Here is a 23,226-nt window from a genome sequence, read left to right on the forward strand (position 1 = left end):
AAAGAGATTTGCTTTTCCTGTTCACGTTTTATTTCTGACAGTGTCATGCAAGCACCTGCTTTGTCCTTGGCAACAGCCTATGATCTAATAGCAGCAGTTGCTTGCACTTTGCATTTTCTATTTCTCCCTTACTTCCAACCAACCTCATCCTGTCCCTGGCACGCCAGCACCTCCTGGCTGAGATCTCTCACCAAAGCTCTGGGTCCCAGCTGTGCATCCTTCCCTGCATTTCATAGGACCAGAACCTCCTTTCTTAAGACTGTTGCTGATTGCAGCAGTTACTCTCAATTATGCTGTAATTCTTACATTGCATAAATGAAAGTTTCTCATTTTGCAACTAAGTTATTTATGTAAATACATGTTCTCAGAGTTTAAATTTTTATACGTAAGAATGACTGATTGTAAAACCTGTCTCATTCCATCAATATTGTCTTATGGATACATTAAGTAATTTGGGAGAAAACAGAAAATCCTTTCAATGTCATTAAGATATGTATTTCCAGAAACCTTAGACCTATGTTCAATAATTTATAAACCATAAAGATTTCTTATATAGTTTTCATTAATGAATCCTTATAATAATTCCAATAATAAAACATTTTAACATGTTGAGCTTATAGTAATAGGAAATAAAACAAACAATTCCAAATTATATACATATTATTTATAAGTGAGAGTGACTATAATGATATATTTAAGGAAAAAAATATCTGAGGTAGTGAACCAACTGTGAGATAAAGCAATAATATTAAATTTCCGACAGTGAAGAAAAACCTGTTCATGTGTTTTTAATGAACAATGGCAGGTTAGAAATTGCTAGAGTAGAAAGTTTTTATAGGATACATTTAAAATCGAGACATGAGAATTTTATTTTAAAATGTCAATATTTATAATATACCAACAATTATATCCTGTTCTACATTTAAACTTTTAACCATAATTTTTATATTCCAACATAAATATTTTATTTTATTTTATTATTATTATTATTTGCATCTTAATGTATATTGCTTTATTTAAAAAGCAGACAAAGTAAATATGACAAAATGTCAACCAGTATTCATTCTGGGTTATGAGAATCTAGTTTACTCTATCTCCTTTTATATGTTTTCAAAAATACTCAATATGATGTAGAATATTTATAATAGCTATAGATGTGCATAATAAAATATTCTTTTTTTATTTTTTTATTTTTTTATTTTATTTTTTTATTGCATTTTAGGTTTTGGGGTACATGTGAAGAACATGCAAGATTGTTGCATATGTACACACATGGCAGTGTGGTTGCTGCATTCCTTCCCCCCTACATAAAAATTTTAAAGCAGCATGTAATGTTTTGAAAATTCCTTAGGGAATTTCCACATAAAATTTTTGAAGTCTACTGATTTTAAATTAATTTGAGAAGAGAAGAGAGAGCAGTACTCTTTTTTTATGGTTATATTTTAGAAAGCTTTTTTCTTTATATATATATTTATTTATTTATTGCATTTTAGGTTTTGGGGTACATGTGAAAAACATGCAAGATTGTTGCATAGGTACACACATGGCAGTGTGGTTTGCTGCCTTCCTTCCCCTCACCTGTATCTGTCATTTCTCCCCATGCTATCTCTTCCCACCTCCCCACACCCCCGTCCCTCCCCCATTTCGTCCCAATGAACCCCAGTGTGTAGTGCTCCCCTCCCTGTGTCCATGTGTTCTCATTGTTCAACACCCGCCTATGAGTGAGAACATGCGGTGTTTGATTTTCTGTGGAGCGGTACTCTTAAGGAAGAGAAGTACTTAATCCTGAGAGGATACTTTTTGGGATGTGACCCTTGGTGCAAGGACTTGATGAATGGGTAATGTCATGGGATATGAGGGGCTCTGGCTAGAGCACTGATGTCATTCTCTGAAAGGTCTGCCTTCTGTGGTACACACCAGGGCAGTTACAGTAGGCCATGTTCAGAAGGGTCCTAAGTTTTGGTTAGTAATCTACTATCATCATCACAAATTTCTTTTTCTCTTACAACATGAATTTGTAAGTGAAATACGATAGCATAAGTATGTATATATGTGTTCACTATTCACTATTGCACTGTTTACTATTCATGCACTATTCACATAAATCTTTCCCAACATCCCATGAGCACAGAATTGTGGTGGACTCACAATGACTGGAAATTTAAGGAGACTCATAGAAGTAAAGAGAAGACAAAAAAGAAGACAAGGAAAGAAGTGAAAAAGTAAGAGTTCACAATAAAGGAAAAGACAAGCTAGATGTTTGGTTTCAAATTTCCTTGAAAAGTCACTGGAAATTTTTCTTTGCTCATTTTTTTCTCAATCATCAACTGCTTCTTCTCTTTCCCTCAACAGATGGACCAACAGATCAAATCCTTAGAGGATGCCACCTGGGTTTTCACACCTGCACATCACAGGGAGAGTCCATAAATAACCCCATTTACCAATCCCCTTGACTAGAGGAGGCTGAAATGCAGAGCAGAGCAGAAGACATTCAGTAAGCCCAGAAGAAAGGATAAGGTATTTCAACACGAATTATACATGCAGACCCTCCACTCTCTCATACCACACTCCCTTGAACCTGCAGAGAAACACAGCTTTCACTTCCCTAAACAAAACTTTGCATCCAGATACACACCTCCTGCCAAAGCCAGTGCACCACCACACTCTCTCCGACACAGCTTCACCCTCTTACACACACCATTCCACTGAGGTCCAACCTCAGCATGCTGCACCTGCAAAAGCATGTCTCCTATGCAGGTAAGTTCTTGAAATCAGATTCCTCAACAATATGCTCAGTGAATGAACTCACAGCTAAGTTACTAACCTCCAGGTCTCAGATGGGGACGCAGACACAGGACCTGTGACAAGTTAGGAAGGATGCCTGCATTGTGAACCTAAATGATATTCAAGCTCAATATCCTTTTCCCACTATTTTCTAAAGGGAAATAAATGGAACCTGCTCTTGCCCCAATCTTTCTGGTCCACACTTCCTTAGACAATCACAGAGTATACAACAATCATTTTAAATCTTCCATAGAAGGCAAGAATAGGCCAGAAAGTGCAGAAGAAGATGTTAGTGACTCCAGCTCTTTAAACTCTATCATCCAAGCTTCTTTCCCCTACTATCACAGGTCAGTGCCAGTGCTGAGGCCAAATCCATCTAGTGTGATCATTAAAAAATCTCAATGCAATAGATTATGATAATATCTGATTTTATACAGTTCTTCAAAAAGACACTCTTTACTTGATCTTCCCAATACTTCTGTAAGAAGCAGAGGAGGACTCGTTTTCTTCAGTTTACCGGTGGGAGAGCTTAAATGACCTGCCCGAGGACACAGAGTTAGGAAGCTGCAAACCCGGGCCTTGGCCCTCGTCTTTGTACAACAAACTCAGTGATATTACCACAGTCCCATTTTGCCTCTGACTAAATAAACATTACGTATGTATTATTTCAAAATGTTCTTATGGACAATGTGAGAATAAACCTGCCCCTTTAAAGAGTTTTGTATTCTCCGATAGATGTTACACAGTATCAACATTCTTCATAGCTTTGTAGGTTTTGGTTGATTTTAGCATTTCCGGATTTGACAAATTGGCATTATACAGATTGGCTACTCTTTCTCTGGCAATTAAAAGTACATCATCTGCATAACCTGCAAAGAATACGGTACCCTAACTGTGATTTTAAAAAAAGAAGTCAGAAGCAGATTTCCCATCATAGCCGCTCACCACAGGTGATGGAAGATAGATCTCTGCTGTTTTCTTCTTCACTCTGAGCCCAGCAAAAGAAAAAGGATAAAAGAATGCACAGTACACAAATCCTACAAAATTTTATCAAAGTACATATAACATAAAAATATCTTCCTCTCACATTTTCTAAGTGCATCAAAAAGGAGATTCACAGCAATAATATCTAGAATTGAGAAAATGTTTAGAAGTTATTAATTGTGAGAGCTCTAGAAATAGATGTATCTTTTTTGTGAAAATGTGTTAATTGTTTCACCAGCTCTTCAGGCTTGTGTCCCTGGGGCAGTCCACATAAGCACCTGATGGACTCTGCTTGGGCTGAGCAATGAATGTGAGCCTGAACTTGCAGGTCGTAAGCAACGTGATTTCTCCCTTAAGGATTCCCTCCGCAACTCAGAGTGAAAGTCAAAGTCCCTTCTGTGGGCTGAGGATCTAGCCAATCTTGCCTATGCCACTTGCACCCCAGCTTCTAGTCCTCCAGCACAATAGCCTCTTTGCTGCCTCCCAAACCCATCAAGCAGGCCTGTGTCTCACAGCCTTTGCACTTGATGTCCCTCTGTCTGAAATGCTCTCCCCTTCTGATACCTGCATGGCTAGCTCTTTTGACTCAAGTCTTTGCTCAAATACTACCTTCCCAGCAGGGATTTACCTGGATCCCTGTTATAGTCTGAATTGTGTTGGCCTCCACGTCCCCAATTCACATGTTGAGGTCCTAACTTACCCTCAGCATCTCAGAATGTGACTATATTTAAAGATAAGATCTTTAAAGAGATGATAAAGTTAAAAAAATGGTGTCCACTGGGGTATGCCCTAATACAGTATGGCTGTTGACCTTATAACGAGATGAGAGCACAGGCAGAGGAAAGGCCAACTGAAGACACAAGGGAGCGCCATCTATAAGCCAAGGAGAAAGGACTCAGAAAGAGCCAACCCTGCCATCCTTGTGCTGTAAGACTTCGAGCCTCCAGAACAGTGAGAGAGTATGTTTCTGTAGTTTAAGCCACTCAGTCTGTGGTGCTTTGTGGTGGCAGCCCTAGCAAACTAATACACTGCCCTAGTTAGAATTTACCCCACTCCCATTCCCTTTTTTTGTTTGTTTTATTTTTCAAAGCCCTTATCATCATCCAACCTATGATATATTTTACTTGTGCGTTCTGCTTGCTATTTGTCTGCACTTGCTAAAATCTAAGCTCTTTCATAGCAGGGGTTTTTGTCTGCTTGTTCATTGTTGTTACCCCAGTTCCACACAGTGACTGGTCCGTGCTGTGTCCAATAAGTACTGTGGGTTATTGGAGACCCAAAGAGGAGGAGTTGGAAGAAATGTGGGGGCACTTTACATGAAAATAATTGACTCTGCTTTGGGAGAGCTTCTCTGGAAACTTCTTGACTCATTTCTGAGATTGAGCAGCCACCGGCAGCTCTTGACTCATTTCTGAGATTGAGCAGCTACAGGCAGCTCTTTGTCTTCTAATTTTGCCTGAGATGTCTGCAGAGCCCACGATGGGCATCCCCCCACCTCCCGCGTTCATCATTGTTTCCCATCTTTCCTCTGCATTTTAAACCAAAGCACAGGGTAGGAAGGCAGAAGAGCTGAACATCTGGGCTAGATAGGAACCTCTCGTACAGCCCTGCATTGGCTCATGTCAGTGACTTTTGTTTGCTCTGTATCTTCTGTCTCATAACCTCCTAAATATCATCTGTTCTCTCTACTGCAGTAAAATATGTCTGTGTTTCTTCGTATTGCAGTCCTAGGTGCTCCGTTATGGTAGGAATCAACTAAGATGTCTCCTGCTCTTACAAAAAAAAAGTCTCAATGCAAATAAAGGGGACTCCCTAATTCCATCTTTTTGGAGCTCAGATAATGAGTAAAGATACCGCAGTGTTAGGAATTGATATTAGACAAAAACAAGATTTTAGCCTCATTTGAAAGAGATAGGAATTCAAGTATTGGACATATTAATGGACAGTAGGGTGAGGTAAAAATACCAAACTCTGAATCAGGAGACATGAGAGCTAATCATAGTTCTGCAAATAAAATGCCTCATGATCTAAATTACATCAGTTCACTTCTCTGGACTTGGTCTTTTCATTGGTTAGGGATGGGAATGATAACTATACTCTCTTTTCTCCAGAGTATATGTTGTTAGAAGATAAATACCTTATGTTTTAGAAAAATAGGGGAGTTATTCTGGGTATACAAATGTTTAATTCCATAAATATTCATTTTTAGTCAACCACAAAATTCTGTGAAGTTACGTCAGATGGTGTCATTCCCAATTCAGAGGTTAAAAACTAAGGCACAAAAAGGCTTTAGAATTTTTTTCAATGCCATATAATGAGCAGACAGAAAAGCATGCAATGACTACATTCATTGCCCTTTCTAAATTGAGACTGCCCAGAGAAGTAAGAGATTTGGTCAAAGTTACAAATCCATGTTGTAGAATCGGGGCTAAATTCAGATTTCCTGGCATTCTTACTCAGAATTATTTTATGGATACATGTTATTGAGAGAATATACATAATACTAGCTATCCCCGCACAGCAAGAGCAGAATCCCCTTCCAGTGTCTTTATTGGTGGCAAATCTAGAACACGTCACTTTTTGTGTCTGTCTCTATCATTACTTGCCATTCTGATTGGACCTCACATCCAGCCATTATGCTGGTGGGTTGGAGGACTACACACTGGCTTTGCCATAGTTGAGGACAGTCTCCTCAACAAGCATATCTGATTCATCTCACACTTTCTTCTAGTATATCCATGTGAATGCTCAAATCGCTGTACATGTTCAATCATGCTATGAACGTATATTCAAGTTTCCCTGCCTCTTCATAGGCACTTCAGGTGATACATATACAGAGGTGATTTAGTGTGTATTTGGTAAATAACAAATACAGAAAAGAAAGTTAATGCATCATTATATCTTTAACTCAAAACATCAATGGCATGTCACTAAGAATGATCAGAATTTAGTCTTTATTGAAGTTGTCAAAATGTCTAGGCACAGACCTAGTCACAGGCAGTGCAGAGGTTACAGTTCCCTAAAGACACAGTCCTAGCTCAATAGAATTTTGTAAGATATTGAAAGTAGGAAAAATACATAATTAGAGATTACTAAGGACCGGTTTAGAAAGGGAAGGCTTCTGGGAAGTGGGGAAATTTGCATTAAAACTTAACAGAGAAGAGGAAAGTAAAGAAATAAGACTCCCTAGGTAAGAGAAAAGGTGTGAATGAGAGGTAAGAAACATCCCATGATGTGGATGGACTAGCGGTCAATAAATGATGTGCAGGATGTGGAGGGAGACAAGTCTGGAAGGATCAGTTTGAGAAGATTAATAAATACTTATCTCGGTGCTTTGGATATAGAGCTCAAATCATCATTGTTCAACATAGAAATCAGCAGAAGTTTTTAAAAAATGAATTATGTGTGGTAGAGTTCTTTCAGATGCTTATACAAGTAAAAAACAATAAATAGTTTTTCTGAGTTTAAAAAAGATTATTTCACAGAAAGATCTTTGTTTTATATAAACCAAATATCTGTTGTTACAGGGCAAGCATAACAATACTACTCAGAAAGAGGCCTTCGTTTGCTAGGAAGAATGTCAGATTCCAACCTCAGTGATAACCATCTTCCAGACACCTTCTTCTTGACAGGGATCCCAGGGCTGGAGGCTGCCCACTTCTGGATTGCCATCCCTTTTTGTGTCCTTTATCTTGTAGCATTGGCTGGAAATGCTGCCCTCATCCTGGTCATTGTCAGGGACAATGCTCTTCATGCACCCATGTACCTCTTCCTCTGCCTTCTCTCACTCACGGACCTGGCTCTGAGTTCTACCACTGTGCCCAAGATGCTGGCCATTTTGTGGCTCCATGCTGGTGAGATTTCCTTTGGTGGATGCCTGGCCCAGATGTTTTGTGTCCATTCTATCTATGCTCTGGAGTCCTCGATTCTACTTGCCATGGCCTTTGATAGATACGTGGCTATCTGTAACCCATTAAGGTACACAGCCATTCTCAACCATGCTGTCATAGGCAGAATTGGCTTTGTTGGGATATTCCGTAGCATGGCAATTGTCTCTCCCTTCATCTTCTTGCTGAGGCGACTCCCCTACTGTGGTCACCGTGTCATGACACACACGTATTGTGAGCACATGGGCATTGCCCGACTGGCCTGTGCCAATATCACCGTCAATGTTGTCTATGGACTGACTGTGGCTCTGCTGGCCATGGGACTGGATTCTGTTCTCATTGCCATTTCCTATGGCTTTATCATCCATGCGGTCTTTCATCTGCCATCTCATGATGCCCAGCACAGGGCTCTGAGTACCTGTGGCTCCCACATTGGTGTCATCCTGGTTTTCTACATCCCTGCCTTCTTCTCCTTCCTCGCCCACCGCTTCGGTCACCACCAAGTCCCCAAGCATGTGCACATCTTTCTGGCTAATCTCTATGTGCTGGTGCCTCCTGTACTCAATCCTATTATCTATGGAGCTAGAACCAAGGAGATTCGGAGTCGACTTCTAAAACTGCTTCACCTGGAAAAGACCTCAATATGAATTCTGAGCAGAAGTTGGAGATTTTTTAAAAATGTGTAGAATAGCTGTCTAGTACATTTACATGGACACACGTGATGTGAACTGAATGGTTTTACATGGCAGGAAGCTCTGAAAGGAAGAAGAATAGCCAGATGAATTGGAGCTATCAATGATCACATTGAACATACTATTTTTCTGAGGCTCCTTGGGGGACTCTGAGTACTCCCAGAAAGGCGATCATGTTCTCACACTTGTCTCAAAAGTGTCTATGACTTACTAAGGAGGAAGTCAATTCCTGGTCTTCAGGAATAGGGTTAGGGTTAGAGTTATTTGGTTAAAAAATCTTAAATTTATAAAGGTATGCTATGTTTTATTATCTTCATGACTTACTCTGCAGTGTTTATTTGCTTTTGAATTGATTGATTGATAACCATTCTAATACTTTATCAGAGTAGGCATTTCATCTGTGCCTTGCACATAATAAGCACTCAATAAAATATTATGGGAAATGTGTTAGAGATTATACTGGTATGTATTACAGTCTTGGTTTATTTAATGAATAATGTCTTCATTATGCTAATATGTTGGGTAATGAAAATGTATGTCTAGCACAGCATCTGGTACACAGCCAGTATTCAGTAATTAGATTCTTGTTTATTTACATTGCATTGAGGCTGTTCAGATATAGTCGCATCCACAAGAATCAGGACAGAGGGTATTTTTATATAGAAAAGCAATTATAAGAAAAAGTATCACAAGTTCATGGGTAAGGCAAGAGGGTAAGTGTCAGCTGTGGCCATGGAGAGCTCCTAGTTCAGCTATGGAGGTGAATTCGTGCACAAGGAGCTGTCATAGGCCAGAGACAGTCATGTCTTAACCCAGAGGAGCTCAGAGGAGAAAAATCAGAGGGGTGGAACAGATTGGAAGAGAAGGAGGTATCAAACAGTGGTGCAGAAAGGATATAGCAAAGAGGATTACTGAAAGAGTTTGAGGAAGCTGGGGGTGACTAAATTTCAAGGGGCTCTCAAAAGCCAAGCCCAGATAAGAAGATATGGGCAGTCCTTAAAATTGTGTAAGTCAGTTTCCACTGAAAATAGTGATAGATCAATGTCAATCAGTTGTTACTGAAGTTTGAAGTAAAGCAATGCAATGACTAACACAGAAAGACAAAACTTCCCAAGGTGAAACTTCCCTGATTACCACTTATCAGTGTTCAGCATCATGTTTCCCTAAAAAGGCATAAAATATAGTTTTACCTATGCACTAAAAATAAATTCAGCTTTTGAGTATAGATAGATTTCACCAGCCCTATAGCACATGTAAATCATTTAGACTGTTGCATGAATCTGACCCTGCTAGAGCCTTAAACAGTCCTTCTCCTGGACCACTTTGAGAAGTGAGTTCACAGTTTGGCACATAAATCAGTGCAATTGCCAAACTGCAAAGAAGAGTTAGCACTAAGCCTGACTTCGGAATCTTGACCTATTAGGTAAACTTGTTCCTTTATCCCCCGAGTCTAACTGTTTCAATTTGTGCTGAGGGAGACTCTGAATTCAATTTTAAGTAATTCAGCACTGGTAAGGCCCTGAAGAATTACCCTGCCAAGTTCTCCCCAATTCCATAGCACATCTCCAGAACCAGATTTCACTCTGCCCCACCAGTCTGTCTGTCTCTCATATAAAATACTTAAACACACACACACAGACACACACACACATTTTCCTGTATATGTAAGATTCAAAAAAACAAAAAATAAATTTTTCCCTCTGAGCTCTGCTCCATGTTCTCTCTCTTCCATCTCACTCCATGTTATTTTACTTTATTCTGATGTGCTAACAATGGTCCTCAGCAGCAGAGAAACATTCAATTTGCTTTTATTATAAACATATTAATAGATAATATCTTCATGTGATTTAGATTATTCTCTTATTTTTCCCTGAGATTCTAAATTCCTGAAGAGTTGGAACATAATTCGTCCCTTTCCCTGTGTAAGGCCAAGACAAGACACACTTTCTATTCACTTGTTTCAAAGGAATTAATTGATTCTGACTATGGAGCAGCAGAGAGTCAAGATCACAAACTCGGAAATCCAAGAGTTCTGGTTCCTATATCTTTGTTAATCAGAAACTGTGACTTTAGGAAAACCACAGACCTTCTCTGTATCTGCTTCTTCTTCTGTATAGTGTTACATAACCTGTCTTGGTTTTTAAAAGAATCAGTACGGCTGCTGTGTCAAGAATAGGGGAGGGGTAAAAGGTTGGGGGGGGGGTAGGGAACCAGGATAGGAACAATGAATCTACTTAGAATGCTATTGAAATGCCAGCAATTTGCAGATGAGTAGCAATGAAAATGGTGACAAGGAGTCTGATTCTGGGTATATTCTGAAGGTAGCGCCAATAGGATTTGATAACAATTGACTTTTGTCAAGAGAGAGAAGTCAAGGATGTCTGTAAGGTTTTTGGTCAGAGCACCTGGAAATGTGGATTTGCCTTCTGTTTGTTTGAAGACAAGGAAGACAGGTTTGTGGGAGAAAATGATTAATTCATTATCTCTAAGGCATTGTAGAGGAAATGTCTCACAGTTTTGACTACAAAAGTCAATCATTCAGTGAGAAGTCTAGACTAGAAATACAAATTTGGAGCTCATCAATGTATACATGGTATTTAAAGCCATGCAACTGGGCAAAAACACCAAGGAAATGAGAAAAAATAGAAAGATAAGAACTCCAAAGTGAAGACGGCTGAGAGATGAGAAGGAATGAACAAAGGAAAGTGAGAAACAAAGGTCTTTGAGAGAGGAGTTAATTTTAAAATGTGTGATGTCTAGGAATATAAGGGGAAGTGTTTCAAGAAAGAGGAGGCGACCAAGTACATCAAACACAAGAATTACTCAAATATGACTGTCAGGCAAGAATAATGACTGAAAAATGAGCATCCAGCAACATAGAGATTTTTCGGTTACCCTAATAAGAATGGTTTCAAACTTTAGAGTGATATGGGCAAAGGCTTATTATAGTAGGTCTAAGGGGAGAGAGGAAAGAAATTTGTGTCAATGAACATGAACAACTCTTAGAGTAGTTACTAAAAAAAAAGTTTGATGGTACAAGAATAGGTACCTGTTCTTGAATAGGTAAGTGTAGAAGGAATCTCCACTTACCTTATATGAAATAGCTGGATTGAGTAATTCCATCTACAGCAGCAGAAGAGCAGGTAGAATATATTGCCACCTATGTACATAAGTGGGTAGATGTGGAAGTGAAAATTTGTGAGTATTCTTTCTCACTATATCTGTTCTCTCAGTGAAATGGGAAGTAAAGTCTCCAGGAAAACATGAGAACAGAAAGAGAGGTGTTAGCATTTGCCTGAGCCAGGAAAAATTGTAAAAGAACATGCGATCCCCCAAAGACTGCAGCATAGATTGAGAAGACCGATGACAAAAAATTACGGGTTGTGCTACTAGTGTTAAACCCACAAAAAAGCTTTAAAAAGGAGGCAGGTTAAGAAATATCCACTGGATTTGGCAATTAGGAGGACATTTTTAATGTTAGGGAAGGTGATTTCCATGGAACAGGAGGGCAAATCCAGAAGCCAGTGGCAATAGTTAGAAAATGAAACTGAGAAATTTGAGACAGAGAGTGCAGCGAAACATTTCCAAGACTGGAATGTGCAGGAACAAAGATGTCCTACAGAGAGGAAAACACAGATGAGAAAGGTGTAGTTTATTTAACGGTGACAGAGGATGACAGGCACTGTACAACTCTGATCAGAACCTTGCCTACCTCATGAGCCTGTTGAGCCAGGGTCCTTACCACCTGATGCGGAGTCTCTGGGGCTGAGTGTGGAATGGGTACCATGGGCACATGTGAAACGATGCCTGGACCTGCCCACTAGACTCTGAGGCTCTGAATTCTGCTGCTCATAAGTGATGCCTTCGGTACCCAGCCCTGTACAGCTATCTTGAAGGAGTTGAGCAGCAAAGAAACATCTAGGGAATCACAAGAGTGGTGGCAATGACAGACAAGTGGCCCCACGTTCCTCTTCTCTTCCCATTTGGGGAGATACTGTAAATAAAATTGTTTGGACAGGTTCTGTGAAATTTAATCATATTATTGTGGGGAGCAGGCTTTGAGTTGTGTTTTGAGAAATTAAAGCATTCCCTGAGCATCATAGATATCAATTACTGATATTCACCAATCAAACTTGAGATAGGGAGAGGAGAGCTTTTGGAGCACAGAAAGGGAGAGATAACTACTTTTTAATGAGTATGTATGTGGACACTAAGGTGCTGTATGTTAAATATAAATATGTGTAGCTTTACAGAAATCTTTGCTAATACCCAATAGATAGCATCAACACCATCGTACAGATGGAAAAACAGACTCAGAGAGTTTCAATCACTTTAATGACTGACACTTACTAGCCCTTACTGTGTTCTAAGCAACCGCTGCTAAGATATTCACATAGATTATGTATTCTTACAATAATTCTAAACTGTAGCTCTTATTTCTTCTATTATTTAGGTAAACTGGACTAAAGATGTCAGGCAACCCATAGAAGGCCATTCAAGTAACATACAGGGCTTCAGTTTGAAGTTAGGACACTGTTTTTTTCTCCAAAACTCATGCTCTGGAGACTGAAAAGATGGAAATAGAAGTTTCATTCAAGATTTGAGCCGGGTGCAGTGGCTCAAGCCTGTAATCCCAGCACTTTGGGAGGTCGAGGCAGGTGGATCACGAGGTCAAGAGATCGAGACCATCCTGGTCAACATGGTGAAACCCCGTCTCTACTGAAAATACAAAAAATTAGCTGGGCATGGTGGCGCGTGCCTGTAATCCCAGCTACTCAGGAGGCTGAGGCAGGAGAATTGCCTGAACCCGGGAGACGGAGGTTGTGGTGAGCCGAGATCACGCCATTGCACTCCAGCCTGGGTAACAAGAGCGAAACTCCGTCTAAAAAAAAAAAAAAGATTTGAATGAAGGAAATCTATGTGTGTGACAAATTGGGAAAGATATTTGGCTTCTCCCAGTCCTGTGTGTGTGAAGGGTGGGAGAGTTTGGCGTCAGATTCAAGAACCAGTTCCTGGGGCAAGAGTGCTCAGTGACTCTAGCACGGTAGTCCCCCCTTATCTGCAGTTTTGCTTTGTATGGTTTCAGTTACCTGTGATCAGCCACAATCTGAAAATAAAGTACAAAGTTCCCGAAATAAATATTCACATAAATTCTATTACAGTACATGGTTATGATTATACTATGTTATGCTATTGTTTTTAATCTGTTACTGGGCCTGATTTATAAATTTCAGTTTATCATACGTGTGCATGTAGAGGAAAGAAACATAGTATATGTAGGGTTCAGCACTATCCACTGCTTTAGTCATCCACTGAAAGTCTTGGAACACATACTCTGCAGATAAGAGGGGATGACTATATTTTACAGGGATGATATTGTGTAAGACTACGTATAAGGCACTGTGGCCCAGGCAAAACTTAGCAGAACATACTGAAACTGAAAACCTGCCTACTTGGATCTAGCTTAAATTTTCAGATAGGGTTTCTCTTTTGTTCCACTTAGGAAGAATCTACCACCTCTCTCAAAAGATTGCAGCTACAGCCTTTATATTTGTCCCTCTACCATGAATCCTGTTACCCTCCAATCTCATTTTTAAACTTAGTTATAAAATGTAAATTGGACTATGTCATTTCCTGCTTAAAACCTTCAAAGTTCCCCGCTGCCCTCAGGGTACATTCCCGAACACTTGAGGCTGCTATGTAAAGCATAGTCTTTATCACAGAATTCTAGCCATACTAGTCGTACAGTTTTCCTACACACCGGACAGTGGAACTGCCATTCCTTTGTTCATGCTGTTTCCTCTTCCTGAGATGCCTTTCTGTCTTGTTCACCCAGAAAATTGCCATCCACTACCCACTTTATAGGACATTAGTTTAACATCACTTCCTCTGTGATCATTCCCTCCTTTGTAATCTTGGGACCAGGCTGGTAATACTTGGGACTAAGCCTGGAACATAACAGATGCTAATTATTGAATATTAGTGAAGGCAATAAGAAAGATATGGACTCAACCTAATTGTCTATTAATAGATGATTAAATAAAGAAAATGAAATATTATTTAGCTATCAAAAATAAAATCATGTTTCTTGCAGCAATATGGATGGAACTGGAGGCCCTTAGATAACTCAGAAACAGAAAGCCCAATACCACATGTTCTCATTTATAAGTAGGAGCTAAATAATGTGTGACACATGGACGTAGAGAGTGGAATAATAGACATTAAAGACTCAGAGGGTGGGAAGACAGAATTGGGTTAAGGGATAAGAAGTTACTGAATGGATACAATGTACATTATTCTGGTGATGGTTACATTAAAAGCCCAGACTTTACCGCTACCCCACATACCCATGTAATAAAATAGCTCATGAACCCCTAAAATTTATACAAATACATTTTTAAGAATAAATTAGTTAATGGACATTTAACAGACAAATAAATTCATGCTTCTTATGAGGAAGCCAGCCTGCAACCAGCAACAAAGTTAAAATTCTTTATAATTTGAAGGAGTACATGCTAAAGGGACCAAATAGCATAATAACTTTGAAAAGAGAGAAAAATTGTACAAAGAAGCTGGACGTAGGAGTTGGGTTAGTGCTCAACACCTTTGTAATATCTGTTCTGCTCCTGAGATGCATCTTTGTAGGCCTCATACCTGCTGCCCTAAGGTCCTGGCTTCATTTGACCAAAAAGTCCATCTTTCAATACAAATACTTACCAAGAATACCCACACTGATAATCTCCTGCTGTGAATCACACATTATTTCTGGAAGAAAAAGAAGGTTTAGTGACCCAAGATGTTAGTGTAAGAAGCAGGAACAACATTCAGAACACTATACTCCCACGGCAGGATGGAAGATGGACCCATCTGGGCACTAGACTTACCAGCTCTTAGAGCTATAAAACACTTGCAGTACTGCTAAGGAAATCTGAGTGCATGAGTGGCAAAGTGATGTGTCCAATGGTAGAAGCCAAGTCCCATAGTTTGTCATATAGTGCTTCTCTTTTCCACTTATAAATTTATCAATGATTCACCATAGCTTTTATACTCTCCTAATTTTCTATCTCAGATTAATAGGTTAGGCCAAATTCTTTTCCAAGTGAAGCAGTCTCACAAAGAGACTTGACTCCAGATCTGTTTGGTTCAAGTCCCTATGTAACTGCGTTCAGTAAAGGAGGCTGCAGCAGACAGAGAGTAACCAGAAAGATGTGCACGTGCTTGGGGACTCCACCGTGGCCAAAGCTGTGGGTGAGGAATGAGAAGGCATTATGTAGAAAGCCAGGATGATGCCGATGTGGGAGCCACAGGTACTCAGAGCCTTGTGCTGGGCATCAACAATGTGTACATTTGATTGCATGAATATCAATTTTAAAAAACAATCTTAAGTGATAATACAGTAACTGGTAATAGCGCAGTTTCATCACAGTCTAATTCACTCAGAAAATATTATGAAAAATTTGTCACTCAAAATAACAATCAGGAAATATCATGTTTAAATAAATCCAAATGTGTAAAACTTAAACTACATTTTTTAGAAAGAAACAAAATTTAAATAAATAGAAACATTTCCTATTTTAAAAGGAAAGACTGCCTATTGCAAATTTCTCAATATTCCTTCAATTTATAAGTATAATAGAAAGCTAATCAAAATCTCATTTGGCCTTTTCTGAAATTTGACATCTGCTGTAAAGTGTATTTGAAAAAATAGGCAAAATTAGCCAAAGGTATTTTGCAATGCCAGACATTATTCTTTTTGTCATTAAATATTTCGAAGTTAAAATAATTGAGGAAGTGTAGTACTAGTAGATAAAAAGCAAAGAAACAAATAAAAGCTTGTACACATATGTAGGATATAGTAAAGAAGACATTTTAATGCAGTGTAGATATTTGCAGGACTCAGGGGTGTAAAAATCTTAATATCACAAATTCTGCCCTGCTCTGCTTTTTTTAGGGGTAGGGATTAATGCATAAATTAAATTAACTTGATTTATTACAGTGATTAACAGTATGGGCTCTGGAATTAGACTGTCTAATCCTGGCTGAATATGAAGATGCTTTGCAATTTTAAATGATGTACGTCCACTCTTCATTTGCCTCAGCTGCCCTCATCCATAAAATAGGGACACTGCTAATATCTGTACTAAAGGGCTATTGTGTGGAATCAGATGTAAAAAGCTTGGAACAGGACCTGACATATAGTAAAGCCTTATCAAGTGTTAGCTATTAAAATTAAATAAATATAAGTAATGAAACCCTAAAACATACTGAAAAAATACAGCCACGTGTTTATGATGAAAATATTAGGATACCATTTAAAAAAAAAAAAAGAGGAAATAACACAGATGCTTAAAAGCACTTTATATTGTTTGGATACCTTTCTCCTTAATTGCTCTCTACTTTCCTGGCTAATTGTTATGCAAATCAGCTGTCAGTACTCCAGACTTTGCCACTGTTTGTTTTTTTTTACTTTCTAGCAAATCTCCTGGTCCGAAGAAAGAGTACAATTTCTTTGGAAAGAGCTAGGAAGTAGGCCCAGCATGACCAAAACTCTGTGACTCTATCTTCTCTTCTCCAACTGTATAACCCCTTATCCTGTCCTTCCACAACACAGATTTGATCTTGGGCCATGGCTGATAGACAGTAAGAACAGGCTCAGCAGATGTAAGTCCTAGGAGGTCTGCTCTTTCAGCCACATTCAGCCTGCGGGGAACTCCTCCCACTAAAATTCTAATAGCCTTTATTTTCCAAAGCTCAAGCTCTGGTCCTGTGGTATCTTTTATTTGATTTGTGTCTACCCAGTGTCCCTAATCACTTTCTCATTTGTTTACTCACTTACTCACTTATCATTTAACACTCATTCATTGATTGCACTTTCCACACACCAGGCCCTACCTTAGATACTAGGTAGAAGACAGTGACCCTCCCTGCCCCAGAAGCCTCCTTCTCCTGAATTCACCACCTTGGAACCAGGCATAAAGCTGATGACTTTACTGTTGGAAGCTAGAGCAAGGATTCCAAGCACCCAGTCAATTGTGGAGGACTCTCAGCAGTTATGGCAAAAGAATCATCCACTAAATGAACACTCTTCTCCCTAGCTAAGACTTTTAGACCCAATTCACCTGTTGTCTTCCCTGATGAGCAGGGCTTAATTTCATATGAGCCTGAGGCTTTCTTTGGCCCAGATGGAAGGCAGATAAAAGCAGTAACATTTCTTTCCATGAGTTTTCTTTTTTTTTCTTTTTTTCTCTTTTCCTCAGACCTACCTGGACTTCCAAGAATAGAAATTACGGGTTCAATGTATACCTTCCCTAGTCAGAGACAGATCCGGAGAACTCGGCTTATGAGCTGAAGAAAATGAAGAGGCAAGACTTTCCTCTTTATTTCCCCTAGGACCACCATAAACAATATGTTTTTCTTTAATCTGGACAAAAACTACCCCCGTAAGGGGAGTGGAGTGAGGGAGAATTGAAGCTGTATTAGTCTGTTTTCACGCTGTTAATAAAGACATACCAGAGACTGGGCAATTTACAAAGGAAAGAGGTTTACTGGACTTAGAGTTCCACATGGCTCACAACCATGGCCAGGAGGAGCAAGTCACATCTTATCAGGAAGAGAGCTTGTACAGAGAAACTTCAGTTTTTAAAGCCATCAGATCTCGTGAAACCCACTCACTATCACCAGAACGGCACGGGAAAGACCCACCCCCATGATTCAATCATTTCCCACAACACTTGGGAATTATGGGAGCTACAAGACGAGATTTGGATGGGGACACAGAGCCAAATCATATCAGGAGGCTTGTGCTCCACCTAGACACTGAAACCTTAATCGCTAGAGTAAATGTTTCCCCTAAGGCTGCTTTTATCTCCTTTAAGTCATGCGCTAGTAGTTCAAAGTTACACAGGCTGATCAAAGTATCCTGGGCTCCAAGTAGAGGTTCCCTTTCTCCCAATGCTAACTCTCTGACATCTAAACACACACCACAGCCACTTTTAGGTATCCTCCATCAAGACCTCTTTACTTCCTTAATTAGAATATAATGTGAATGTTTCTTATGTTTACACTTCCATTTTGCAATGAAACTCTGATTTAACAGACTGTGTTTTGTATGTATGCTCGTACATGTGTACAGAAAATGTACCCACGTGAAGATGTATTTAAGTAGATATGCATTGTATGTTTGTGCATTTCTCTGCAATGTGTTTACCTGACACATTTATCTGCATATGGACTGGAAAGCATGATTTACTGGCTTGATTTATGAATTGTAACACTTTCACCCTAGAAGTGCATGGGTAATGAAAAGCATCCTTGAATGCAAACAAGAATTGAGTCTGAGATGCCAAGGGTATCTTCCATGTGTTATGCACATCTGACCTCAGTGCTTTTGTGCATAATGGCTCTTCTGCAGGAAAGCTCTCCCTTCTTCCTTCAAAGCTTTACCTACTTAATTTTTACTACATTTTGGATTTTAGTTTGCAGTACACACTCACTTTCTGTCTCCCCAGACTAGGTCAAGCCCCTGTCCATGCTATTTCACAGCTGCTTCTCTTTTTCTTTATAGCACTTCTCGTAGTTTGTAATTACCAATAATGCAAATGGCATAGTCACAATTTGCATATTTCTTGCTATAAGATCATAAACTCATAAGGACAGGGCAGTGTGTAAAACTCTTTTGCTCATATTGAATTCCTAATAGCTAGCAGAATGCTATACACAGAGTAGGTCTTCAGTTTTGAGCTTGAAGTTGCAAAAAAAAAAATTACCTCTCTGAATCTGGCTACAAGGCTACAAGGGTCTGTATAAACACAGTGAGATTCAGGAATCTGAAAAGTCACCCTGACTCCTTTGCTGCTCTATCTCTATCCACTCAGAGATCAGCATCAGCTCCTGGAAGTGAAAGGCACTTGGGGGATAGTCTTTAGGGGAAATAAAAATAAGAAACTGTACCCACTTTTCAGTCAGGCTAGTGGTAGGGAGCTCGGAAAATCAGAGCACCAGGTAGTAGCGACTACAGGTTACAAAATCTGAAGAAACACTGGAAGAACACCGGGAAAGTTGCAGGCCTCAACCTTCAAAGGGCTGCAGCAACATTTCCTCCACTGTTATTCATACATGTGAGTCTTCTAACTTCAGATCTTTTAGTTTCCCTCCAAGCCCTTCCATCCATATAGAGACAGCTCTTATCACCACCTCTTCTCCTATATCCTTCCTTTTTCTCATAGCCCACAAGAACGAGACTCAGGCAAGTCGACACTGGAGATTGGATGTAATTGCATCTCAAGATAGGCATAAGCAGAGCTCAGACCTGGGCCCTCTGCAATGGTATAGATGGTATAGTGGTGCCAGTGGTTGATTTATAAATAGCACCTCCACTATGTTCTGGCCCTTAGTCTTCCTCATTGACTCTGGAACATCATTGCCTCCGCAACAAAGGGCATCAGAGTAAATTTGGTTTATAATGCAGCTGTATGCAAGAATGAGAGAGCTAGGGAAATAGGATACGGGGAAAGGCACAGAGGAAAACATGGTCTGAATGATGAGGGCTCCTATGACTGCTTCAGCTTCTCCACAGCAGCATCCACGTTGCCCCCCGTAGCAATGAGGGCCTGAAGATTGGCTTCACGATTCAGAAAGCCCATGGACCGCAGTTGCTCCAGTTGTACCTGAAAGTGAGCCTCAGGCTGCAGCTGCTGGGGGTTGGTACTGGGTGAATCTTGCAGCATATGGAGAAAGGGAGGGGAATGGAAGCCCAGCTCTGCAGAGTCCAGTGCTGGGTACACCTCAGGAGGTGGATTTGGGAGAGGATCCTCAGACAGAAGGCCATCTTCTCTAGACTCTATACATCCTGCCATACTACCCACCCCTGTTTGGCAAGGCATGAACCAGAGTAGGAGGCGAGGTGCTTCGATAGCTAGGACCTGTAGACCCTGCTCAATCTGCAGCAGGGCTTGCACAGCACGGGGGTTTACCAGAGCTGCCTGAAGATGCATCAGCAGTGGCAGCTGTGGTTGCATCTCATCCTGCAAGTGTGGAGGCAGATTCGTGCCATCTGGCCTCAGAGATCTTGGATAAACTGGGGGTGGCAGCAAGGGAGGCTCAGAGATTCCAGTAGTGGCTGCCATGGAGGAAGAAGATAAGGGAACAGATGGAACCCTGTTGGCAGAATCTCCCAGCCCCGAGACAAGATCAGGCAAGTTTGTGTTATGTCCAGTAGAGCTTTTCCCTGCACCATCTTGGTCTCCACCTTGTCCAGTACTGTTCTCTGTGGGGTATCTCAGGAAAGCTGGGCAGGAGGACTTTCCCTTGATTGCTACTGACTCCTTGGGGAGAGGTCGGCCTGACCCAGGCTCCTGAGATGAGGGTGATGATGGGGGAACTCTGTTTACTGGTGGTGGTGGTGGTTCCTTGCTTTGGCTGAGAGCCGATGCAGTCCCCTGTAGATAAGTCCCTAGGGACTGGGGGTTCTCATGCAATTGCTGGAGATAATCATAGAGCCCTATATTACCCAGAAAGTTTGGAACCCTATTCCTAATGTCACGTGCATTCTGATCTCCATCCTGCCTTCCTTGTCTGCTACCTGAGCCTCCATGTGTGGAAGTCCAGGGGTTAGGGAGAGGGTCACAATTCTCCATCCTAGAAGGTTGGCTGCTGGTGGTGGTGGCATTAGCAGCAGTGGCAGTGGCAAAGGGATTGCCACCAAACTGTTCCTGGACTGCATTAAGCATTGGGTCCATAATATCTGTGTACATAGTGCGCAGCACATTGTAGCCACCAGGGATGCTCTCCAAGTTACTAAGCACCCGGTCCTGGCTACGCATCATCTCCTGCATCATGGCAGGGTTACGTAAAAACTCCAGTGTCTGCCGCATAATTTCAGGGTTGTTGAGAATATGCCCAATCTCAGGGTTGTGCTGGATCAGCTGCTGCATATGGGGGTTGTCAAGAACCAGCTGGCGCACCAGGCCCGTGTTGGACAGCAGACCCTGGATGAAGGGGTCATCAATGAGCTGAGCCACAAATTCAGGCATAGACACATGCTGCCGCATTTGTGAGCTTGTCTGGTCAAGGAAGCCACTGGAGGTCAAGCCCAGCCCATTGAGGCCTGTGAGGAAACCTAAGCTGAATGCAGGGGGCCGATCTGCTGGGTAAATGGAGCCTGGTTGAGAGAGTGATCCACGACTTAGGCCTGGGGCAGGGACAGAGGCAGCTGGGCACTCACTGCCAAAGGCACGACGATGCATCTTGATGACCAGGTGGACAGTGAGGCCATCTCGCACTCCACACTGTGCCAGTGAGTCTGGGTCCTTGAGGATTTTGCCAGCAAAGATTAGAACAAGCTGATCAGGGTGGGCCTTAAAGCGCTGAGATATCTCTTCCTTCAGCTGCTGGATGGTGCATGTGTCTGTAACTGAGAAATCTTCCTTGTCTTTGGGTGTCTTCACTGTCACCTTGATGAAGTGGGGATCCTGAACTGGCGCTGGGCTGCCCTGTGGCAGGGCTTCTCCACCTTTGGCCATGGTGACAGTGGGAGGCCCAGGTCTGTGGAGACACAGCTGGGGGCATGGGAATGAGAGACGAAGATCATCCTTTTAGGCAATGGCAAAAGTAGGAAGGATGAGCATGAAAAGGGGCTTGAGTATCGGGATAGGGAAAGCTGCAGGGTCTACATGAAAGGGGCCATGATGTTTCTGGGACAGGATGCTCTAGGAGGATTATGAGTTTGGGACATGCTGGAGTCAGGGGAGGGAAATGCAGGGCCCTGGGAAAGAGGTCTGTAGTTGATGAGTACAGGGACAAAGGTGAGAGGAAGGGCCTAGGCTGGGGTGTACATACCAGTCAGTGGTGGTCCTGTCCTTCTCTTTATGCAGGGCTCCAGACCTCCCTCATCTTGCTGCACAGCCACTCCTGAGGCCTTCTGGGCCAGAACCCACACTCTCAGGTCCTTTCTGTGACCTCAGTTCTGACATCACAGCCTCACACAGTGGATTTTTGAGTCTTCTCTAAGGAGCTCTGGATCCCTGGGAACTCTTGCTGTCCCATTTTTTTTTTTTTTTACCACTTCTACTTCCTCCACCTCAAATGCCTTCTTGCAGAAACTTCTGTGGAGGCTCAGACTGGGATTGAAACATTATAAAATATCTCCTAGTCCTCTGTCTCCATTCAGACCCACATTCAGCAACTTCCTGGTCTTTTCCTGTTATCCTATGTCCCAGTTTTCTGTCTTATTCAAAATTAACATGAATTCATTACATATTTTCAAAGTATTGATTTGCTGATCAATAGGATTTGGAGTATAAGGGAAGAGTCAAACATAACTTTTTTTACTTGAACCTCTTATCCTCCAAAAGAACTGAAAGGATTGAATGTTTACTAAGTTAAAGATTAGAAATAAGCATGCTTTCTAAATCAGCAAGTTGTTCAACAGTTTTCCATACATTTGATATGCCCATTTTATATGCCAATGGAGATATAGAATGGTAGTTGAATATTGTAAGTCCACAGTTCATTAGCATTCAAAGGGTATCTAACATCAAGGACTGGTTTAGATTAGCTAGTTAGTGCGTATAGGGAAAATAATAGAGAATTTAAAATGTGAGTCTTGTGGCTTTACATTTAGGAATCTGGAAGATCATAAGGATTTGGCAAAGGAAACTGACAAAAAATAAAATAAAACAGTAAGGTAGAAAAAAAGGAGAGAGAAAAGAGAAAGGCCAAAGGAAGAAGAGTTTCAAAAAGGAGAGAGTAACCAACCATGTCAAATGATGCTGCCAGGTCAAGAGAGAGTAACCAACCATGTCAAATGACGCTGCCAGGTCAGGAGAGAATAACCAACCATGTCAAATGATGCTGCCAGTTCAGGAGAGAGTAACCAACCA

General features: G+C 40.9%; 2 protein-coding genes across 3 annotated transcripts; one reads left to right on the forward strand and one right to left on the reverse strand.

Moving 5' to 3' along the window:
- Positions 1 to 7,323: 7,323 nt before the first annotated feature.
- Positions 7,324 to 8,383, forward strand: LOC101033338 (olfactory receptor 52D1). Its single transcript, XM_003923361.4, has one exon. It carries the CDS (start codon positions 7,346 to 7,348, stop codon positions 8,300 to 8,302), a length of 957 nt encoding a protein of 318 aa, XP_003923410.1. The 5' UTR covers positions 7,324 to 7,345; the 3' UTR covers positions 8,303 to 8,383.
- Positions 8,384 to 19,600: 11,217 nt separating this feature from the next.
- Positions 19,601 to 22,267, reverse strand: UBQLN3 (ubiquilin 3). Of its 2 annotated transcripts, none has more exons than XM_003923360.4 (2): positions 22,184 to 22,267; positions 19,601 to 21,903 (listed from the first exon to the last, which is right to left on the reverse strand). In XM_003923360.4, exon 2 carries the CDS (start codon positions 21,865 to 21,867, stop codon positions 19,897 to 19,899), a length of 1,971 nt encoding a protein of 656 aa, XP_003923409.2. In that variant the 5' UTR covers positions 21,868 to 21,903; positions 22,184 to 22,267; the 3' UTR covers positions 19,601 to 19,896. The 2 variants fall into 2 exon arrangements, with proteins under 2 accessions (XP_003923409.2, XP_010332531.2); XM_010334229.3 differs by having other exon boundaries at positions 19,601 to 21,936.
- Between the last annotated feature and the right edge of the window lie 959 nt (positions 22,268 to 23,226).

The sequence above is a fragment of the Saimiri boliviensis genome, chromosome 6, assembly GCF_048565385.1.
Source record: "Saimiri boliviensis isolate mSaiBol1 chromosome 6, mSaiBol1.pri, whole genome shotgun sequence".
NCBI lineage: Eukaryota > Metazoa > Chordata > Mammalia > Primates > Cebidae > Saimiri > Saimiri boliviensis.